The sequence below is a fragment of the Heteronotia binoei genome, chromosome 9, assembly GCF_032191835.1.
Source record: "Heteronotia binoei isolate CCM8104 ecotype False Entrance Well chromosome 9, APGP_CSIRO_Hbin_v1, whole genome shotgun sequence".
Taxonomy (NCBI): domain Eukaryota; kingdom Metazoa; phylum Chordata; class Lepidosauria; order Squamata; family Gekkonidae; genus Heteronotia; species Heteronotia binoei.
This window is the reverse complement of record NC_083231.1, coordinates 29,038,835-29,061,518: the sequence shown is the minus strand read 5'-3', so window position 1 is coordinate 29,061,518 and position 22,684 is coordinate 29,038,835. Positions and strand designations below refer to the sequence as shown.

The 22,684-nt window shown below is 40.6% G+C and overlaps 1 protein-coding gene across 1 annotated transcript in view; it reads left to right on the top strand.

Moving 5' to 3' along the window:
• Positions 1-279: 279 nt before the first annotated feature.
• NMU (neuromedin U) overlaps positions 280-22,684 on the top strand; it is a 36,797-nt gene continuing 14,392 nt past the window's right edge. The window contains exons 1-7 of the mRNA XM_060247306.1: positions 280-407; positions 10,459-10,517; positions 12,620-12,667; positions 12,758-12,817; positions 14,521-14,550; positions 14,661-14,711; positions 18,488-18,562. Of these exons, the coding sequence (XP_060103289.1) occupies positions 10,467-10,517; positions 12,620-12,667; positions 12,758-12,817; positions 14,521-14,550; positions 14,661-14,711; positions 18,488-18,562 (315 nt within the window). The 5' untranslated portion in view covers positions 280-407; positions 10,459-10,466. The remainder of the gene's footprint in view (positions 408-10,458; positions 10,518-12,619; positions 12,668-12,757; positions 12,818-14,520; positions 14,551-14,660; positions 14,712-18,487; positions 18,563-22,684) is intronic.

The following is a 22,684-nucleotide window of genomic DNA, read 5'->3' as shown; positions in this document are numbered from 1 at the left end:
CCTGTGTGCGCCCAGCGCCCAAACTTCCATCTTCGCGGCTTCGTGAGGGGACGAGGGAGCGTGGTGGGCGTCTCGATCCCGCCAGGGGCTAGCGGCAGCGGGGAGGGCCGGAGGGGGCTGACGTGGCCTCGCTGAGTCAGGCTTTGCTGCCGCCTTCCTCGCGTCCGCGAGATTTAAAAGTGGCGGCAGCCCGCGAAGCAGCCCACAGACAGCGGAGAAAGAAGGCGCCATGCACGCTCGCTGGCGCCAAGGGCAGCCGCCGCCGCAGCCTCTAGCTCCGTCCCACAGCGGGAAGGGCGGCGTCGCCAGCGGCCAGCTGGGGCCTCGGAAGTTGCCAGTGGGCTGGGGAGCCCCCGGGCGGCTGCGGGTCCTCTTGCTGCTCGTCTTTTGGGTGAGCTTGTGCAAAGGTAAGGTGGGCGCCCTTGGCCTCTTTCCATAGCGCGGACTCTGAGCGTCGCCTGCGGGTCCTCCCCGCGGGGAATGCTCAGCCCTTCGAGCGGGACTTGAACAACCCCCGCCCGCGCGTCCGTTGGCTTTCGTTTCGTTGTGCCCTCGTTTCAGCGGCTAAACTTGGCAAACGTTTAAAATACTTGCACGGACTTCGCTTTTATTTTTTGCGCTCCTTCGGTCTTCAGCGCGATCCGTCTGCCTGCCAATAAACCAATGTGCAGTTAGCGCAGGGGTAGCCAAACTTGCTCAGCGTAAGAGCCACGTAGTATAAATGTCAGCTGTCTGGGAGGCGCAGCGAAGGAAGGAAAGAAGGAAGGCAAAGATATGGGGAGGAGAGGTGGAAAGAAAGCAACTTTAAATGCATTCTTCAAGCTGCCAGCCGTCTGGGCTTGGAGAAGTGATTTAAAAAGAGAAATGCCTTCTCCAAGCCAGCCAACAGGGCAGTGGGGGCTTCAGGAGGGCCGCATGATATGTGTGAAAGAGGCACATGTGACTCCCGAGCCACAGTTCGGCCACTCTTGAGTTAGCATATCTTCAACACAGGAATTATTATAGCCCGGACACTTTGCGCAGCCCCCCCCCCCCACGCCCTCCCCTTGGGGAATGCTCAGTCCTTCTAGCGGGACTTTAGCCCTCACGCGTCTATTGGCTTTCATTTATTTGTGCTCAACTTCAGGGTAACTTTGGCAAAAAGTTAAAATACTTGCATGGACTTCACTTTTATTTTTTGCATTCCTAGGTCTTCAGCATGATCTGTCTGCCTGCCAATAAACAAATATCCAGTTAGCATATTTTCAATGCAGGAATTCTTGGACTAGTAACAAGGCAAATGATTTAAGTAATTTTTGAAGAATGGAGCAACAGGTATAATAAACAGGCAATTTAAAAAATGCTTGTTTATTTAATTCCCCCCATTCTATCTCCCTTCTCCCAAACTATACATGAATGTCCAGTTGTCATCCTCTCAGTCCTGTGTTATTAATCAGTGTTAATGATTTCAATAACTTTTAACAGGAATGATTGACCCCAAGCCCTTTTCTTCTGCCGGGCTCTGGTGAAGTACAGCTGTTCAAAACCTCTGGCCAGAGGAAAGGGTGGTGTGTGTAATAGCTGATGAGCTGAAGTTATTTGGACTGCCTTCACCCTTCTTGGATCATATGCGGCTTCCTTCAGTGACACTTTACTGCAGAAAAGTGTTCTTAGGACTGCACAGTTAGTGCATTTTTATCTAACAGTTGCTCCAGGGTGCTCATTCTCATAGGCAGCTCTCCTTTCCGGCATTTTACTTTCAAAACAAATCTGTACAGTAGATTATTAGCAATAGTTTATTAGCAGTACTTTATTAGCAATAGAATAATTAACAGGCATTCTCACATTCTGACATGTTACTGTTTTATGGTTTCCCACAGTAATGCAACCTAGAGCAAAGTTTTCTGAATTTGTTAATTTTACTGTTCTGCTATTGGGTTTTAACTTTGTACCACTTGGCATTCCAAACCCCACTAGCTATATGTAGCTCTGCTTACTGTACCTTATTCCTCATCTGAAGAAATGTGCATGCACACGAAAGATTACATTCTGAATAAAACTAAGTTGGTCTTAAAGGTGCAATTGACTCCTATTTTGTTGTACAGTAGATTAGTCTGAGAAGGCATGACTGGCCCCACAGTAGCCCAGTTAAGTTTCGTGACAAGTGGGGGTCTACTTTAACTGGTGTACCACACAGACTGTCAGAACATTCTGTACAGAGCTCACACTTGGGTAACTATGTGCACTAAGAAGAATTCTGTAAATTCAGCAGCTTATGTACTTTCCCACCATCCTTAGTTTTTCTTGTTAAATGTGTATTTTTACCTGCAATGTATTTTCTGTCTTTTATACTGCCTTTGTTCTTAAAAAGAGAGTCCAAAACAGGTGACAGAATTATTTAAGCCTTTGGGGCCATTCTGCTCACTGTGATGTACTGACTTGCAGTACTAGGAATGGAAAGCACATTTTAAATATCCATTTGAGCACAAACTAATATTTGTGATTACATTTGTGAATATCCATTTGAGCACAAACTAATATTTGTGATTACAGTTAAACCTCCCTCTGCTCAAATGGATGTCCGATTCCAGTTTATCTCCAGCTACCAAATGTCTACTTGAATGAATACTTTTTACATGCTTCCAAGAGACCGGAGTAGTTAGCAGGTTTTTTTGTCTAATTCATGAGCTCTAAAAACAGGTATAAGCAAATCTGGAGTGCTTTCATAGTGATTTGAATTATGTTTAAACTGCTTGCATATTTGAAACCAGCACACAACAATCATCAGTGAGCATCAAATAAATCCTGTTTCAAATTATGGACGGGAGGCATTTAACACAAATCTATTTACATTCCATATGGTTGTGTGGAAACAGAGTTTTTTACATGTTGCTGTTGATCTTGTCCTGAAACACAAAAAAATTAGGCAGAATTATACTATAAATTAATTTTTCAAAGTTGCCAATATTGTGCTCTTTGCTCCTCTTGTAATTGTAGTGAATCATTTAGATTCCAAGCTTGATGGCAGGCTCTTTCTTCTGCAGTCCATGTTGGAAAATTCAAGAAGATTCCCTTGGATCAAAGACTATGTATCTGTGGATCTAATGAGATTGAATCAGTTGAACATATCCTATTACACTGTGATATGTAAGTGGATATCTGTGTGAAGTTCATTGCTCCACTGCTTCAATCTTACCCTGGACGTTCCAATAAAGAAATCACAGATAGTGTTCTGAAAGGGACTAACTCTCAAACAACTGTTAACTGTACACATTTTTTTGCAGCTGCTTACAGAATATGCCAGAGATCCACAGCAACAAGTAGATTTGTTTTATTTCAGGATGAAATAATGTTTTTATCTAGTTTTATATTATCTCCTTTGATTGATATCTCCTTGTTTTATTCTGTTCTGTGATCGTAATAAATATCTTGATCTAGATTCCAAGCTTATTGCAAGGATGAGGAAAAAACTAATATGTGTGTGGCTGGTTACATTTAAACCTTACACTGCTCAAATGGAAGTGTAAAAATGTACCTCATTTGACAGTGTCATAGGAGACTCATATTCAGTAACATGTCTTCACAGTTGAAGGTATTCTACCATTCATTGTATTCAACAGACTTCCTTTATAGGTGTCTTCCATTACTGAAATCTCTGAACAGATATGGCTGTATTCTTATATTAGTCTTATCTGTTTCATATATTTATTTTACATATAGATACTCTTTACTTATAACCTGGAAAAAAAATCCTGGAGACTTTAGCTTACCCCTTTGCATAAGTGGCAAAAGCAGCAAGCATGCTCAGTGGTTATTTTTCATTTTTTTAAAGTGTTATTTTTAAACATTTGTGTATCTTTGTGAAACAAAATTTACAAAGTAGAAATGGGAAGGTCTTCAAAACTGACTTTATCTGACTCGATCTTTTACATTTTGCTGGTTTTTAGACTGCTGTTTTCTTGCAGTTTCATTGGTGAGGGTGATAGTATTAACATGCTTGTTTTGATTGGATCTGTGTAGACATTTTTCGTTGTATTTGATTGAAGTTTTAGATCTCTTTTATTATAAACATTGTAAAAAAAATACTTCCAACCACTTAAATCTTCTTGGCTACCTTCTTCTGTATTTTCCATATGTGCAATATCTTTTCTGAGATTTACAGAGCAGCCCTGTAGAGTATTGTATCTTAAGTCCATTGGAGTCAATGGGTATAGCAGGATTTAACTTTGTTTAGGATTGCACTGATGGTGACCAGAATTATTCACAGTCCTTCAAAATTTGGCCGTACCATAAATCTATACAAGAATGTTACAAAATTGGCTTTTTAGTTTTTTGCCCCTTTCCCAATAATCCTCACACATAGCTGACATTTTCATCAAGTTATCCACTGTAACGCAAACATCTTTTTCCTGCTGACTCACTGACAGTTCACAGTCACACCCCACCAGCATATGTTTAAAGTTAACAGTTACCTGTTCAGGAATTAAACACCTTTAATGTTTTGAGTGTTGCATGGATCCTTGCTCATAACCCACAGAAAGTTGTTAGAATTGCAGTTCTTTTAAGTTTGTGTGTGAATATATATGCATGTGATTATGTAGTTTTTCTTGGTATATAAAGGTATTTTTCCACATTAGGCTAAGCATACCTTCATTGAAATGACAGAAAGCATAATTATGGCATGGCAAAGAACTAGAAGATGAGCTTTTATGCATAGGAAGCATTTTAAAATGCATTATTTTGGCATTTTTAAAATTGCTAGATGGCAGATGTTTTAAAAATAAGGGTGGAAATAGATGCTCATATCCCTTCATTGTCAAGTGAACCAAATATTGTTCTGAGTGGGATGGGTGGATTTTTTAAGAACAATCAGCAGGTGAAAGAACTGCTTAAACCTTCCTTGATTATTCAGTTTTCCCCTGCAATTGCCACCCAGGTCTCTTTAAATATGTCTTCTTCAGCTGTGTTCTGTTGTAGGAAAACTGCTAGGGGCAGTTTCCCACTACTATACTCACATTATTTCAGCAAACACAGAGTCAGAAACAAGTATTTGCCAAGGCATCTCATTCTAGCCTAAATTTTCCATAAGACTTTAATTTATGTCTCGTTCCTTTGCCCAAAGAAATATCCATATAATTCAGAATGGGTCAAAGCAACAGAATCAGCTGGACTGAAAACCAAAAATCACCTCCAAATTATTTTAGTGCAGATGTGGAGTTCAGTTACAGTGTTCTTTCCACATACAAGAATTAACATTGTAAATGCGTAAATTTTTAATTGAATAATTTTGAAGACTGTTAGTCAATTGCTGGAGCTTTGCAGCTGCTAGATAATCCAGGATAGTTAGAATCAGTGTTCCCTATAAGCTGAGTTAGCGTGAGCTAGCTCACAGATTTTTAACCTCCAGCTCACACATTTTTGCCTTAGCTCAGGAAGGATGACCCCAGAGCACAATAATTTATGAAGTAACTCACATCTTTAATGCCAATAGCTCACAACTTTAATACCAGTAGAATTTTTACTCACAAGACTGCAGCTTAGAGGGAACATTGGTTCGAATTTAACACAGAGATAGCGATAGGCATGCTTTAACCACATTGATTTGGATTAAACATATTACTTTCACCAGCCCAATGAAATGAATGGGAGTGCATGAATAGACATTGCTGTCTTTCATTTATCTGGGATTTGCAAAGCAGAGCTTCCTGTTGAATTTGTTTGAAAAGTGAGATGAATGTTGAAAGTTTAATATATATTAATTGAGATAGCAAAAATAGAAACATTTAACTTTAATTTCAAAAGCTATGCCTTGAACTTAACAATTTTATGTTGCTATCTTATGAACTGATATCTACATGCCATCTCACACATTTTCTGAAGTCATGGGGGTGGGGGACAACAGCGGTTTTTTTATTTAAAAAAGAATGGAAACGTGCAGTATTTATTTATAAAATATGAACTTACTTTTTTGCTTTAAAAGCATAAAATGAATAATTGATTAGCATGTACATTGTGGTATAATGTATATAATGTCAAAACCCTTTTGAAAATTCAAGTATATAATATCTACCATGTATATTATGTCACCATTATCTACATGCTTGTTTCCTTTCTTAGAGAAATCCAAAAGACTGGTGACTTTCCTTTGCAGAATTCATGCTGATTTTCTCTCAGCAGGCTGCGTTCCTCTGTGAGCTTAAAAATTCTGACCTTGATTATAGTTTTTACTAATTTTCATGGGCCAGATGTTATGTAATTTCCTGGCTCCCCTCTGGACCCCTTTTTAAAAACTGATGTATTGTTTACTTCTCTCAAGTCTTTTGGTACAGTGGCTAAATTTAGTGACAAGTTACATATACGGGTTAGTACAGGGGTGATAAACTCATTTGTTATGAGGCCAGATCTGACATAAATGAGACCTTGTTGGGCTGGGTCATTTGTGTCATAAAATGTAATGCCAGGTAGCAGAGATATAAACTTTATAAAGGATACAAACACAATTAAAGATTTTTAACAAAAACTTAAAACATGCTTCAAAGAGTGGCACTCTTGCAATATTTTGTTTATTTAACAGTCTCTCATAACTAACATCTCTTGCTCTGAATTATTGCATCAAAATCTGGAGATATCTTGAGTATGCTGTTCAGGTGTGTATCTTTAAATTGCAAACCTACTCTTGATTTACTGGCATTCATTACAGAAATCTGATGGTCAATGCTTTTTATTTTTATTATTTATTTATTTATTTTGTAGATTTATATTTCTCCCTTTCCCATAGGCTCAGGGCGGATTACAGGCATAATAAAAAAAGTTAAAACCAACATTAAAATAATAAAACAGTCAAAAACAAACACATCAAGATAAAATACAACATAGGTGGTGTGGGCACATTTTACAGATTAAAACATAGATGCCATAGGCTTTGAGCATAAGACTCAGAGGAAAATATGAAATGGCCGGGCATTGTGAGCTTTTGTATGTAAATTGCTTCATATGCTGGTCAGCCAATGGAGAAAACAGAGACTTTGTTCTGTAGCTTGATTGAGCAAGCCTGGCAAAGCAAACAGTGATGCAGAAAGAAGCAAGAGAGGGAGAAGGAAGGAGACAACAATTCGTTGTGTGTGGGCCTGATAGGAGCCCGATCCGGCTCACGGGCCACATGTTTGACACCCATTGGGTTAGTAGAGCAACAGTCTCACATCTGAGTTCCCTAAGAACTCTCAGGTGTATGCCATCAAAACTTGAAGACTTACTGGTTTTTAGTTTCCTTAATAGGTCTAGAACTTCATCTCTTATTACCTCAATTTGACTCAGTTCTTCAGACTCCATTCCTGAAAATAGTGGCTTTCCACAGTGAGCACAGAAGCAAAACATTCTTTGAGCTCTGCCATCTCCCCATCTTCCTCTAGCAATTTCTTTTTCCCCTGGTCTCTGCCTAGTTTTCTGCTCTGGATATATTTAAGTAAATTTATTGTTAGTTTTGATGCTTTTCTAGGTCAGCCTCAAGGGCTTGATCAGGTGGGTGATAGTGCACCCCCACTTTTAAGTAACACTTAGTATTTCCACTCATATTGTTTTAGTTAGGGAGTTCATTCCCCTAATGTTTTCTAAGTTGTTTGATTCTATGCTGACTTTGATATGCAATGCAGCACCTTCCGCAACCCAATCCTCCTCCTCTTGCCTTTATAATTTATACCCAGGGACGACTGTATCCCATTTATTTTTCTTGTTCCATCATGTTTCTGAAATACCCAGGATATCTAAATTGTCATCCAGCACCAAGCATGCCAGCTCTTCCATTTTGGCTCAGATACTTCTAGTACTGACTGGCCTGTAGATCTCTGTAATGTGTTTCCCTCTCCAACAACCCTAGACTGTCTGTGCACATGGCCCTCCTTCACCATCCTACCCTCACTTCCGAGTTCTGTTATTTCCCTGAGTGTTTATGCAGTCAGCCTTTTGGACTGACCTTTCCTGAACTGGAGGTTCATATTGGCTTTTTCGTGGGCTTAGTATTCTTGTAATTGTTTCTGTTTCTCCCTGACCTGGATAAACCAGGCTAGCCTGATCTATGCAGGGTCAGCCCTGTCAAGTATTTGGGTGGAAGACCTCCAAGGACCCACCTTTGAACATCTCTTGCCTTGAAAACCCTATGAGGTTTTGGCTGCTTTTGATACAGCCAGCTATCAGCAGCTGATTTGCTGTCTTGCCGATGTGGGGATTATGGGAACAGCCTTACAATTGCTGGTCTCTTTTCTTCAAGGTCAGGGACAGAGGGTGGCACTTGGCAGAGAGCTCTCCCAGAGATGCTCACTTAATGTGTAGTGCCACTGGGGGCAATACTCTCCCCCATGCTATTTAACATCTATATGTGCCACCTTGCCCAGGTTACCCAGAAGTCTGAGCTTGGGTGTCGCCAGTATGAGGATGACACCCAGCTCTGTCTGATGTGGAATGGCAGGCCTAATGATGTGCCAGTAAATTTTGACCTGGTGCTGCAAGCGATGGCTGGTTGGATTAGACAGAGCCGGTTGAAATTGAATCCAGCAAAGATGGAGGTCTTGTATCTGGGGTACGGCGGTCTGTGGGTGGGGCCCCCTCCTTTGGTGCCAGCACAGGAGGTTAGGAATTTGGGAGTGCTTCTGGATACGTCCTTATCTATGGAGGCTCAGGTGGCAGCCACTGCCAGATTGGCCTTTTATCATCTGCTGCTGATCAGGCAGTTGGCTTCTTACCTTGACCATAGCAACCTGGCTACAGTGATCCATGCTTTGGTCACCTCTAGATTGGATTACTGTAATTCTCTCTACATGGGGCTAACCTTGACCCAAATTCCGAAACTACAGCTAGTGCAAAACGCAGCTGCAAGGATTCTCCTTGAGCATATACGACCAGCGTTGCAACAAACGGAACTGGCAACCTATAGCATACTGGATTCGCTTCAAGGTATTAGTTCTTACCTTTAAAGCCCTATATGGCCAGGGCCGGCATACCTGTGCCAGCATTCCTTGTATGTTCCCTGCAGAGCACTACAGTCAAGTTCGCAACTTCATCTATCTGTCCCTGGCCTGAAAGATGTCAGGCTGGCATCAACTAGAGCGAGGGCTTTTTCAGCTCTGGCTCCCATGCTGTAGAATGAACTGTCAGAGGAGACTAGGGCCCTGTGGGACTTGCTCCAGTTCTGCAGGGTCTGTAAAACTGAGCTCTTCCGGATGGCTTTTAATTGAGGCCTCTGGCAAGAGTGATCAGGCTCCGTGTTGGTGTTCTGTTAATAAGAACTTATTGATGTTGCTATGCTACATGGCCACTTTTACTGACTGTAGTCTGTTGAATGCAACGCCTGTTCGATGGTATATTATGATTTTAGTGATGTGTTTTATTGTATTTTTGAGCTATGTTTTGGGAAAGGAAAAGTCCCCTGTGCAAGCAGCAGCCGTTTCCGGCTCTGGGATGACGTTGCTTTCACAACGTTTTCACGGCAGACTTTTTACGGGGTGGTTTGCCATCGCCTTCCCCAGTCGTCTATACTTTCCCCCCAGCAAGCTGGGTACTCATTTTACCAGCCTCAGAAGGATGGAAGGCTGAGTCAACCTCGAACCGGCTACCTGAAAACTCAGCTTCCACCGGGGATTGAACTCAGGTCGTGAGCAAAGCTTAGGAGTGCAGTACTGCAGCTTTAACATTCTGCGCCACGGGGCTCTTCTGAGCTATGTTTTACTTGTATATTATTGAGTTATTGTAGTATTTTAACTGTTTTATTATGACTGTGATCCGCCCTGAGCCCGTATGGGAAAGGGCGGAATGTAAATCAACCAAATAAATAAATAATAAATAAATATTTATTGCCTATGATTTTAACGTATTGTTTGAAAGCCTCTCAGAGCTGCTTTCAGGAGAAGCAGAGTATAAATTAACAGAAATAAATAAATAAATAAAATATATCAGCTGTGACTTGATGGCACTTTCTACCACCACAATGTATATGCTAACAAAGTAATCAGTGGTTACTTTACAGTAACCAAGTGAGTTCATGTTTTATAATTAAATATTGCATATATTTCCATTTCTCCTTAAAAAAAATGCTATTCTCCCCCCCTCCCCCTTCCCCCCATGACTTCAGAAAATGTGTGAGACGGCATATAGAGAAAAGTGCACTACAATGCAACATAAAATTGTTAAGTTCATGGCATAGCTTTTGGAATTATAGTTATATGTATTATTTTTCCTATATTAAAGAATATAACATTCATTTTGCTTTCAACAGTGAATCACAGTAACCCTTCTAATGAAACATATTGTTTGTGGTGAAACTGATTTATTCTCATTCAGATGCAAATGCACATGGACCTGTAATTTATTTTATTTTTATTCATTTACTTCGGATTTCTATCCCACCCTCTCCGCAAGTGGACTCAGCTTTATATAATAAGCTTTAAGTAATTAATGTTATAAATACAAATTTTATTGACTTATTTCTAGGAGCACCAATGGCATCTAATGTTCTGCAAGGAGAACAAGATTTGCAGTTGTGGAATGAGGTAGAGAGCAATGTCTCATTAATCTGTTTTAATCTTATTGTTTATTGACTTGTGTGTGTGCTTTTTGTGTATAAAGGAAGGGATTTATAACTAATGCTTCTAGGACATGGACTTGGCTTGCACAAAAGATTTCTGCAAATGTGTAATTTCCACTGATTTCCCCTTCCTGATTCAGACCTCCATCTCCCCACTAATTCTGTTCCTAGGACTCTCCTGTCCCCCAGCTTAAGTATTTTGGGGTGACTTTTAGGATGCTATGGGATGGAGAGGGGCAGGGGTCATTTTGTAGAAAAATAGGTGGTGGAGCTCATCCAGGGATCGTTATGCAGCTGCACCTACTATTCAATGGACAAGGAGATGGAACTCTTAGAAGGAGAAGATGGAACTCTCAGAAAGGTTCAGGAGCTGAGCTCCTGTGAGCTCCCACTGAATCTGAGGCCTGGAGAGGGGAGAGATCAATGCCCAATAAACAGAAATTGCTTTCTTCTGCAGAAATCTTTGATGGGATCCAAATGGCAGATAATGATTTTTATGTGACAGTTCACAAGTAATTTATGTGGTCCAGAATCATGGTTTAACATATTGAAAATCTCAGATTTTGCATATGTGCATTTTACACTTACATATAAGGCAATTTCTAGCACAGAGATTATATGGGTGCATTTGAAAATTGCCATTAGGCATTAAGGAGTTACACAGACAAAGAATTCCAGATTCACTATACGGAAGAAGGCTCTTGTGCCAAGTCAATAAGTCAATCCAGACTAAGACCGATTTCCCACTAGCCTTGCACCGCTGTCATGTTCCTCTTCTCTGTGGGGTTTCTGTGGGATTTCACACTATCTGCCCCGGGGCTGCAACTAGCTTGGACACTTTTGCGCAGCAAACAGAAACTGGTTTTTAGAGGTTTGTTTGCTGCACAAAAGCATTGAAGCTAGTTGAAGCCCCAGGGCAGACAGTGTGAACTCGGATGAAACCCCCGCAGAGAAGAGGAGCGTAACAATGGCGTAAGGCTAGTGGGAAATCAGTCTTGTTTTTTGATCCAGACTAAATGTTTTATCAGTAGAATGGGACTTTGCAGTCTCCCCTCTTGCATGGCAACCCAGCAATCTCCACAATATGATGTTCTTGTGGGATAGGGAAACCAAGAGCAACGGTGTGAGGGGAGCCTGCAGTGGGAAGAAAGAATCTGTAAAAATCACTAATTTAGACTGGATTAAACCTGGAGCCGTAACACAAACCTATAATCAGGGGATTTATCTATTGTTCAGTACATGTTTGCAGCAAGGCTTTAGAATCAGACTCTGAAGAGAAATCACTGGTGATCTTGGAGTGCTAGTCATAACAATACTGCAGAGGAGAAGAGAGCTGTTGTGTTAGAAACTTCTGTCCAAGGAGTGTAAGTGCTGTAGGAACTGCAAATCCAAGGGAAAAAAATCATGCCTCAAGGAAGGGGCACAATGACATGTATTTAGGAAAATCTCCTGTACAAAGGAACCGGTTTTTCTCTTCTTCTGTCCCTTATCCCTGTCTGGTCCCATTGGATAAAATGCTAGATCTATTAACCTCCAACCTGGTACAGAGAAAAGTGGGAAAAGATAATCACAGGCATATATCTCTTCCTGTTCTCTGTAACTCTCCAGGAGACTTTTGTAACTATTGTCAAAATAGCATGTTGTAAAATAGGGATAGGAGAGATCAGGGTCTTTTTTTCTGGAAAAAGTGGTGCCAGAACTCTCAAGAGCTAAATGAAGGAGAAACACAAGAGTGCCCCCTTTAAATATTTTTTGATAATTTTGTTTCCACAAAGAGGTTCTGTAACTCCATTCCACTGCATTCCTCCAGAAATAAAGCCCTGGGGGAGATGAACCATCATATCACCAGACCGAAGCCTGCATGCTACAAATGTTTCTGTATAAGGGTGCAGTTATTTCTCAAAGCCCCACAGCTAGGGAGGGCAACCCATTCTCAAATAAGGGGTGTCAAGTTTTCTGATCCTGTCTTCTGGGTGACTGATGTATGAACCCTTGACTGAGAAGTAATTTTTTTCCAAAAAATTCTGTATAGCGAGCAAGTAATAGCACTCTTGTCAATATTTGCAGATAGATGATGTGTGTTCAGCTTACCTGGCCAGGGATGTGCAGCCTCAGGTTAGTTCACTAAAAACAACAACATTCAAATACAAGACAGTTCAGTAAATTCAACCCTGAGACTTTTTTCTTTTTCTTTTTTGCCTTTAGTCACCTAGTGCATTGGAAGAGCTTTGCATTATGGTCCTGGGTCTTCTACAGAAAACTCAGGTAATGGAAGTTAACATATTTTTATTTCTAAAACTTGATTGGCTGTGTATGTGGAATTAATTCATAACATCCATTCAACTAGTGGGTTGGATCCTGCCTAGTGTGTGTGTGTGATTCACCCTCCATCCCCCTCTCCAATGGCATCTGAAAATGCCTCCTGAAGTAATACTTAGGGAATGGGAGACCCCCACGAATAGCTTGAGGTAATCTCTGGTGGGAGTGGGGATTCAGTAAAATCCCATCCCCTCAGCTTGTGGAAATTTAGGTGGGATCCAAGTCATTAACAGATAGAGATCAAGATAGGTATCTGTGTTAGTCTGTTTGTAGCAGAAGAAAAGCTTAAGAGTCCAGTAGCACCTTAAAGACTAACAACATTTGTGGCAGAGTATTAGCTTTTGTGAGTCACTGCTCACTTCTTCAGATACAGATAGAATGTGAGTCCAACTATTGGAAAGTGGAGTGTTTTCTTCCAACTGACATAAGCAGGCAAATGACAATAGAAGGTGTGTTTGGATTAGGTGTGAAATGCAGAGGGGCAGTACATGCAGAGAAATCAGCATTGGTAATGAGACAGGAAGCTGAGGTCTTGATTTAGACCAGATCTTGAGCTTCGTTATCAGTTGCAATTCAGCAGTCTCTCTAATCTCCCTTTGAAATTCCTTTGTAAGAGAACTGCTCCTTTTAGGTCAAGACATTCAGTTGCTGATAACAAAGCTCAAGATGATATATCCACCTGGATTGAATCGAGACCTAGGTTTCCTGTCTTGTTACCAATCACACCTTTTTTATCATTTGCCTGCTAATGTCTGAGATCACTTCGCTTTCCAATATACAGGACAGATGGACTCATATTCTTGCTGTATGGTCCTAAATTATACAGGCAGACCAATTTAAGATCAGGGTCTGAACTATTTAGTGGCTATTGGCAGTGTATATCTGCTTGTTTTTACAACCAAGGTGATGTATCATTTGTCCATGAAATAACAGAGCAATATTTCTGTTTCATGTGTCTGTATGTATCTAGAATCTGCACCTTTATATCTGGAAGAATTCACCATTCTGAGAATCTCTGCTTTATTTTTAAAAATAATTTCTAACTCTGTAGGCTATAGAGATCTGCCAGGAAATGTCAGCAATGCCAGGCAAAAGAAGCCAGAGACTGCATAGGATTATGAGTGAGCAAGGATTTGATGCTGTAATAAGCGGCATGGAAAATAAGCAAAAATTTGCATTTACTTATTCCTAATAATAATAATAATAATAATAATAATACATTTTTATTTATACCCCACCCTCCCCACCGAGGCAGGCTCTGTAGAACTCAGCTTTTCTTAATACAAAATCTGCAAAAAATATTGATGGTCTTGCAGCTAGGATAAGGAGAAAATAAAGTGTGCAGAAATACTGGTCCCTTTTTTGTCTATAATATTTTATGTTGGTGGTATATCTTTAAAATGAAAGTGCAGGATGCAAGTATCTTTCCAACCCATTCCTCTAATACCATTGTCTAACTATGTAAAGGAACTTTTAGATATGATACAGATATTATGGGAAGAAAAAGAGTAGAAATGCTCAGTTTCTAATGATGAAGATATTAATAATTCCAAAGATTAAAAATCAGTACAAAACACCCCTCCCCCCCGGAATGATTTGTGCTGTGCTGGATTTCTTCTAAATTCCTGCCCCAATTCTTGTTTTCATAGGGGTTAGATGAAAAAGAAAACACCAAAAGAGTAAGTACATTTTCATGTGTCCTTTATTTGATTGTTTTATAAGCGTCTGGAAAGTCATAGCTCCTTAATCTTTCTCAAAGTAAATCCCACTTTTAATTTTTTTTGAACAGTTCTTATTTCATTATTCTAAGACCCATGACACAGGCAACTCAGACTTTCTGGTAAGTTGAACTGCCCCTTCCCCTGAACAGTAAAACACATGCTTGTAATTAAAGAGCAAATGAAATGATCATTATTCAAATTTATGTTAATCCTTCCAGGATTGAGATCATTTGTAAATAGTGATCATCTGTGAAATAGTTTTAAATTTAATTGATTGACCTTAGTTGTACACATGATGCTGCTTTATAGTGAGGTAGAACGTTGGTCTTTGAAGGTCAGTGTGAGTCTATGCAGTGTTGCTGGAGTTGACAGGAGCCAGCACACTTTACTCTTTAGGTCTCAATAGGTGTAGTACATAGAAGGAAAGGGGTTCAGGTAGACATTCTCTTCCTCTTCTCCCCCAACTGCTTTCCTCTCCAGCAGGCTAGGCCCTGGGAGAGCTGCAGCAGGTCCTCCTGGGACTGAGTCTTCAGCCTGTATGAAGCAGGCCTTATCAGATACCCAAGGCTGCCAACCCATGTGACACCTGGTGATCTAGATGATGAAGATCAATTTACCTGAAAAAATGACTGCTTTGGAGGGCAAAGTCTATGGTTAAATTGTGCCCAAAACCCAGAGTGTCACCGGTATGATGTCCCTTATGCAATGACATAACTTTCAGGTGACATCATCACATCGGGGACATTGCTCAGCAACATTCCTGTTTAGGAGAGGGGTATCCCCCACCCGTCAGCTGGTCCACAACAGGGAGAAGCCCTCGAAACTGTAGGTTCCCTTGCTGGGACTTGGGGGCTGGCAACCCTGTTTCTCACCCTGCCTGTGGAGTCTACCCCACTCATCCAGTTGAATCAGGTTGACACCAGGCCCTTCCTGCAAGGTAGCCTTCCTGCTATCATTAGGTGGACTGTGATGGGCCTGGAGTTGCCCCTGCCTGGATCTCCCACCTGCCTTTTGTTTACCTATTCTCCTTGTCCTCTCTCAGAGCTGCCCTGGGTGGAGAAGAGATCCAGGGTCTGATAGCTGTGGTCAGGGGTATTAATGTTGCCCTCTTCATGCACTGGGTTCCCAAATGGTTTGGAGGTGTGGGGTTGCTCCTAGACAGTCAGTATTGCCTGGCCTCACTGGCAGCAGCTCTCCGTGGTTTCAGGCAGAGGTATTTCACCTCATTTGCTACCTCATCCTTTTAACTAAAGGTTGAAACTGGGTTCTTCCCCACTCAGAGCAGATGTTCTGCCACTGAGCCATGCCTCCTCTAAAAGCTGAAGTCTAATGGAAAACAGATGGTGACCATCTTTGAAATTCAATAATTTAAAATTGCAGAAGGAAATGGGTAAAAAACATCTCTGCTAGACGCTAAAGTGGTATCTGAAATAAGAGTTCACACTGGGGGTGGCTTTCCATCTGACAAACTAATGTTATTTCCAGGGCTTTTTTTGTAGCAGAAACTCTTTTGCATATTAGGCCGCACACCCCGGCATCTCCAAAAAAGGGTCCAGGCAAAGAGGTGTGAAAAACCTCAGCTTGAGACCCTGGAGAGCCGCTGCCAGTCTGAGTAGACAATACTGACTTTGATGGACCAAGGGTCTGATTCAGTATAAGGCAGCTTCATATGTTCACCCCTGATGTAACCAATCTTCCAAGAGCTTACAGGGCTGTTAGTACATGGCCTACTGTAAGCTCCAGGAGGATTGGCTATCTAAGGCGTGTGTGACCTAATATGCAAAAGAGTTCATGCTCCAAAAAAAGCCCTGATTATTTCTCTAAATTATTAATCTGTGCTGGTGTATATTAATTAATGATCCAAGCAACAAATGTTGAGAACACCAATTCTATAATAAACATTTCTTTAAAAAGCAGAGAGTTATTTTAATTTTTGGATTTCATTTGAAACAATCAGTCATTTTGTGTATAAACCTAAACAACTAAAAATGTGTTTTAATAAGCTGATGCTTTTCAAGCGTACTAAAACACCCTTGTCATGCCCTATGGAATCCCTGAGTTGAAAGAATATAGTAGAGCTTAAGATTTTCATTTGCCAACCTTCTTAATGTTTCATATTTTGCACAGTGTTTATGTATTAATTAAATCGAATTAATTGAATTGAAGCTTTGCTTCAATTTCTTACACACTAAAAGAACCTTCCTAGGCAAAAAGTTCCATTGAATTCAGTGGGGCTTTCTCCTATGAAAGTGCTCTTGGCATTCCAGTGTTAGAAACATTGAATAGCATCTTACTGCTAAAGGCAATAGATTTGCAGTTGTCTTTTTGTACTGTTGGACTTCAGGATTCAGTGTTCCAATGGGGTTTGCATCTTCCACAGTATCCTTCTTTATATAGCTTCTGTCGTGATTACATGCATCTGGTAATACAAGGAAATGAAATGGTTGTTAAATAAGATGGGGTTTTAGTTTCTCTTAGTATTTGAACAAGGAATTCTATTTGAGTCTTTTGGTAGAAGTGTATTAGAAGTGCACTTTCTTTACTATATGATTATGAAGATTGGTATATCTTAACTTTTATCTTTTGATTTGACCTTCCTGTTAAAAAGCAGACAAGGATGCAATATCATCTGCAAATAACATTTATACTGAAGTTACACATTTGTTGCATGGAAAAAATTATCATTTAAACAAAAATATTAATAATACGCTTATTGTGGTATATGGAGTGCAAACTGATTATACTGTACGTCCTTCCTACACAATCCAGAACTCGGCTGGCGCAGAGAGCCTTTGTGGCTATCAGTGACTGGGTTTCTGTGAGGTTGTGGAGTAGATGAATGGCTTAGATTTGAGGTGGCCAAAGGACTGCAAAGCCATGGAGCAGAATGCAAGGAGGCAAGACTTAAGGAATGAGGAAACAAAAGAGTAATAACATCAGCTCTTGTATTTAAGTATTACAGCATCGGGAAACACTGCCTTGGCTATGGCCCTCCTTTTGAATAGTGTGGCAGCTTAAAGGGCCAACATCTGAGCTGGCAGTCAAGCATTTGGACTTATCTGTAAGCTTTCAGTGTGTTCTTCTTTTGCATTATGAACCTGATATTCCGGAAAGAGTACAATGAAGATTCTCTGGAGAGGTCGCAGCTAAGTCATGGGATGTTGAGTGGGATCATTACTGTTCATTTAGTGAGACTTGTTATTTCTTGTGATTGAATGCTTAAGGGCTATATTGCTGTTTGTTCTTGGTCCAGGTCTTATCTGGCAGTTCCACTTGCCTGGAGATCTCAAGGTTGACAGTAATCCTAAAATTGCTCCTCTGGCAAGGAATTCTAGAGACCTTTGTCTCTTGGTATATTGGTGGAATGGGGTGGTGGAATTCTAGCAGGAGCTCCTTTGCATATTAGGCCGCACACCCCTGATGTAGCCAATCCTCCAAGAGCTTACAAAAAAGTGCCTTGTAAGCTCTTGGAGGATTGGCTACATCAGGGGTGTGTGGCCTAATATTCAAAGGAGCTCCTGCTAGAATTCCACCCCTGGTGGAATCTATTATATTAGATAGGAGGTAGCTGAGGATAACAAACACTAAACTACCATTAGCTTCTTGAACTACAGCATCCTCTTGGAAAGAGTTTTGAACAGTCCATGCAAAATTTGGAAATATATGCAGATGCAACACTATCTAATACTGATTTTCATCATGGAGGAGTGTTGCAGTGCACATCCATGAAGGAAATTGCAGCACTGGAAGCACTCCCAAGACAGTCCCAAAATACAGTTGCTTCAGATATCTTCCATCCTTTGCTTTGCATGATCTCTTCATGAGCTGATGCTGTAGTAAAGATTTTTTTTCACATCTGGAGTTCAGGATTTCATTGTTGTTCATGTCCTCTTAGTCGTCTGTCCTGCATCCTTTGCTGCAACTTGTTCCTCAACTGCATGAGAGGAGACCGAAGAGATATGAAGTGGACGTATGTAACTTTTTAATTATGCATGCTCATGTCCCCTTCTCTGCTTTCTGAACATGCCCTGCTTCTGTTCCTGAGATGCATCAGACTATTGCATTTTCCATTTTTTATTGTGCTGTTATTGATTTGCATGTGTTTTTTACCCTTCAAAAATATGTGTCTGTGATGCCATACTGCATATTAAAAAGTTACATAAAGGAGAACAAAAACCTTTTATTTATGGGGATAAATTTCATCAATGATATCTTTCCTTTGCTATCCTGGTTGAAATAAAGAATTTTAATACTACTGTTCAGAAGCCCAATCTCATTACCCCAATGGCTAGTACAATATAGTACAGTCCTATACAAACAAGCCTTCCATTTATCAGCATGTTGTCTGCCATAAGGCACTGGTACCAAAAGTAGGAGTATTTTCTGGAATCCACACAGTAGTCTGTTTTAACCTTTTTTGGCTTGTTTAATGTTTTTATTGTTTACAGTGATGAGAGAGAATTCAGGGAGAAACAATTTCAGAATTAGCTCTCAGCTCAGACTTTTGCTCTCTGAAGCGATGCTTCACCGAAACACAAACGTATTTAACTCAGGATTAACTCCTGCTGAGTCTGATGGGTTGTACTTTCTGGTTGGAGGGCAACACGGTCACTCAGTCTTTCATATTACCACCTTCCATCCAAGCAAATAACAGATCTCAGCCTGTTGCATTCTAGGAGACCATTACAGGGAAACAAATTGTCAATTGTTTATTTTAGTATTCTGTTTCATCACTTATAAAGAACCCTATTTAGATCTTCTGCCTCCAAAATGCCATGGGCCATCTTTGACTTTTGGAACTAATTTTTCAGTTCCTATTAATGTTTTATGAAAGAGGTTACATGAATGCAATCTAAGGCTGGCAGTGTACCAATAATAACTATAAGAAATTTCAACAAAGAAAACCCAGTTTTCATATAGCAAATAGTTTTGTTACCATCCTCTCAATTTCCTGCACTAATTGGACCTTCGTACCACAGTTTTGCAAACTTACTAAATTTCCTTGAAGCAAAATTCTAACTTGAAAGAAGACTCTTATCAAAGTTGCACAGGCTCTCCTGAGAACAATCAATAGCATCCTATAGGCATTGAATTTTTTTTTGAAGGTTTTCTTTTTTGAGACCATGAGTTTCTCCGAGGAAGTAGTACCATAGATTTCCAAGTCAACTGCAGTACTTTCCTATGTAGTAGAGTATTGGTACAGTCCTATGGCAATGTAGAGTTACTCCAGTCTGTGCTCATTTACTACAATGGACTTAGACTGGAAGATTTCTGCATAGGATTGCCCTATAACATGGGTGGCCAATGGTAGCTCTCCAGATGTTTTTTGCCTACAACTCCCATCAGCCCCAGCCATTGGCCATGCAGGCAGGAACTGATGGGAGTTGTAGGCAAAAAACATCTGGAGAGCTACTGTTGGCCACCCCTGCCCTATAAGGGTGTTAACTCTGTTTAGGATTTGCACTGTGAAGCTGGGTTCTCAGTTTCAGACTTACCTTTTAAGCAGACACCAATCCAGACTTTATTTTACAAAATATGACCTTTGAAATTAGATTCAAGGAGATTCAAATGTTTGACCTGCACAACTCTTGGCCAGTTTTGAATTTGTTTGTTGTTGTTGTTGTTGTTCAGTGCTATTTCAGTTTTCTGCATATCAGTTAATTTATTCAGATGTATAAAACCCTCACCTGGATGGCCCAGGCTAGCCTGATTGCATCAGATCTCAGAAGCTAAGCCAGGTCGACTTTGGCCAGTATTTGAATGGGAGACCGCCAAGGAAGTGCAGGGTCACTATGCAGAGGCACGCAATGGCAAACCACCTCTGTTTGCTGCTTGCCTTTAAAATCTTCCAAGCTGCAACTTGATGACACTTTACAAACATATAGACAGATTTGTCTCTAGGCTTGTTCTGGTCTCAGAGCCATTTCCCCCCCAGCACTTTTGTCCGATTTTGCACAAGCTGCCGTAGGGCTGTGACTTGCCCCGCCTCTTTCCTGTGGCAAGCTGAAACCAGTTTTCAGAGGATCTTGCTTGCCACAGGAAAAGTCGGGGCAAGTTGCAACCCCATGGCAGCTTGTGTGAAATCGGACAGAAGCACCAGGGGAAAAAGGGCTCTGAAACTGGAACAAGCCCTAGTGAGAAATCGGTCATAGTCTTCAAAGACAAATATTATAGGCTAGAAACTGGCTGTGAAACCTCCCTCCCCTAAAGCAGCTTTGATGACATGTTCAAATATTCTAACTGCTAGGTGAAGCTGGCAGTTTCAGAATATTAACTAAAAGCACAGGTTTTGTAAGTGAAGGGAAATTACAGTTCAGTTGGGTTCAATGTTCCCTCTAAGCGGCAGAGACTTGTGAGCAAAAATTCTACTTTATGAGCTGCTGGCATTAAAGTTGTGAGCTATTGCATCAATTATTGTACTCTGTGGTCATCCTTCCTGCGCTAAGACAACAATGTGTGAGCTGGAGGCTAAAAACCTGTGAGCTAGCTCACATTAACTCAGCTTAGAGGGAACACTGGTTGGGTTAAACCTTGTACAGACCTTCAAGGTAAGAGGGACTGTGCTGTTGGTGGAAGATGGAACAGTTTGTTACCTAGGAAAGTAAGAGGAGGGCCCTCAAGCAATTTGCTAAAGCTCTTTTTCCAGCCTGCCTTGATTGAGGCTGTATTCCTGCCCTCCTAAGATGCAAGTTTGCAATTCAGTTCTTCTGCATCCAGAGCTACATATGGATGCTCAGGTGGTGGCAGTGATGCAGAACACTTTTTACCAGCCGTGACAAGTTTACCAGCTACTTGATTTGTTGGAAGGAAAGGATCTGTTCACATTCCAGATGCTCTGGTAGACTGATCTAGTGCAACGCACTGTACATAAAGCTGCTCTCGAAATTGGAGTTGATCCAAAATCAGGGTGGTAATAAGTGTCATCTGTCTGGAGTTTATTACTACAGTTTTGCCATAGCAACTTCGGTTCCCACTTGGTTTCCAAGCTCAAATCAAGGTACTGTTTACAGTTTTAAAATGGTCTGCGTCTGAGGCTGTGCTGTGTGATTGCAATAATGCATGAGTGCAAACTTATGACTAGCCTTTTAGTGGTGGCATCTAACTTGTGGACTCTCCTCCCAAGGGAGGAAGCAAATGAGTCAGTTTTGATTCAGTAAACTTTTGGGCTCATTTAAATTTGTAGAATAGGATATTTTAATACTGTGTGATATTAGTGTTTATTGATTAGTTGCATTTTTACTGTTGTACTCTGATTGGGTTTTGTTGTATACTTTCACAGATATGAGCCTATGAGTCAAAAAGATGGGGGTATAAATGTTCAAATAAATATAAGAAAAGGAAAAGTAGGCCAAGGGATGGAAAGCATCAGATATCTGAGGGAAAGATAAGTGGAGAAATAGAGGCCTCAGAGAAAGAGAAGGCATAGAGTTAAGGAAATGAAGGGTTGGAAGGGAATAGAGAGGTCAAAAACCACTCTCCAAATGTTTAGGGATAGGAAAAGCTATTTACTGAGGGCAGTAACTGGGGCTCTTGTGTACAGGGGTGGCTTTGGTATTTCACACAGCAAAGCCGAAGAGGCAAAAGGGAGCTGAATTTTATAGTGATATGAATTAACCAACCAGTTTTTTTGGTTGAAGATCTGCTCATTTAAACAAAATTAAGCTGTGCTTTCTATAAATATCTTTCCCCTCTTTCTCTTTGAGGAAATCTGATTCATTTAGGACTATCCCATGAGGAACTGAAAAGATAATTAAAGATGAATTATCCAACCTATCATTTGCCTTTAAGGAGGGGGAAAAGATAGAACAAAAAGAATTAGTATATGGCCTACTCATAAATATTTCAGAGGAGTATGAAACTTATTTTGCCAGCTTTCAAAGGAAAAGGATATAACCAGCCAATACACATTTCCACAGTTTATCAAAAATTGATATGGGTGAAATAATGCAAGGTAACACTATCCTTTTGATTAAGCATAAATAAAATCAGGGTAGAGTTTAGGGTTGCTAACCTCCAGGAGGTCTCAAGATCTCCCAAAATTACAGCTCATGTCCAGATTACAGAGATCAGCTCCCCTGGAGAAAATGGCTGC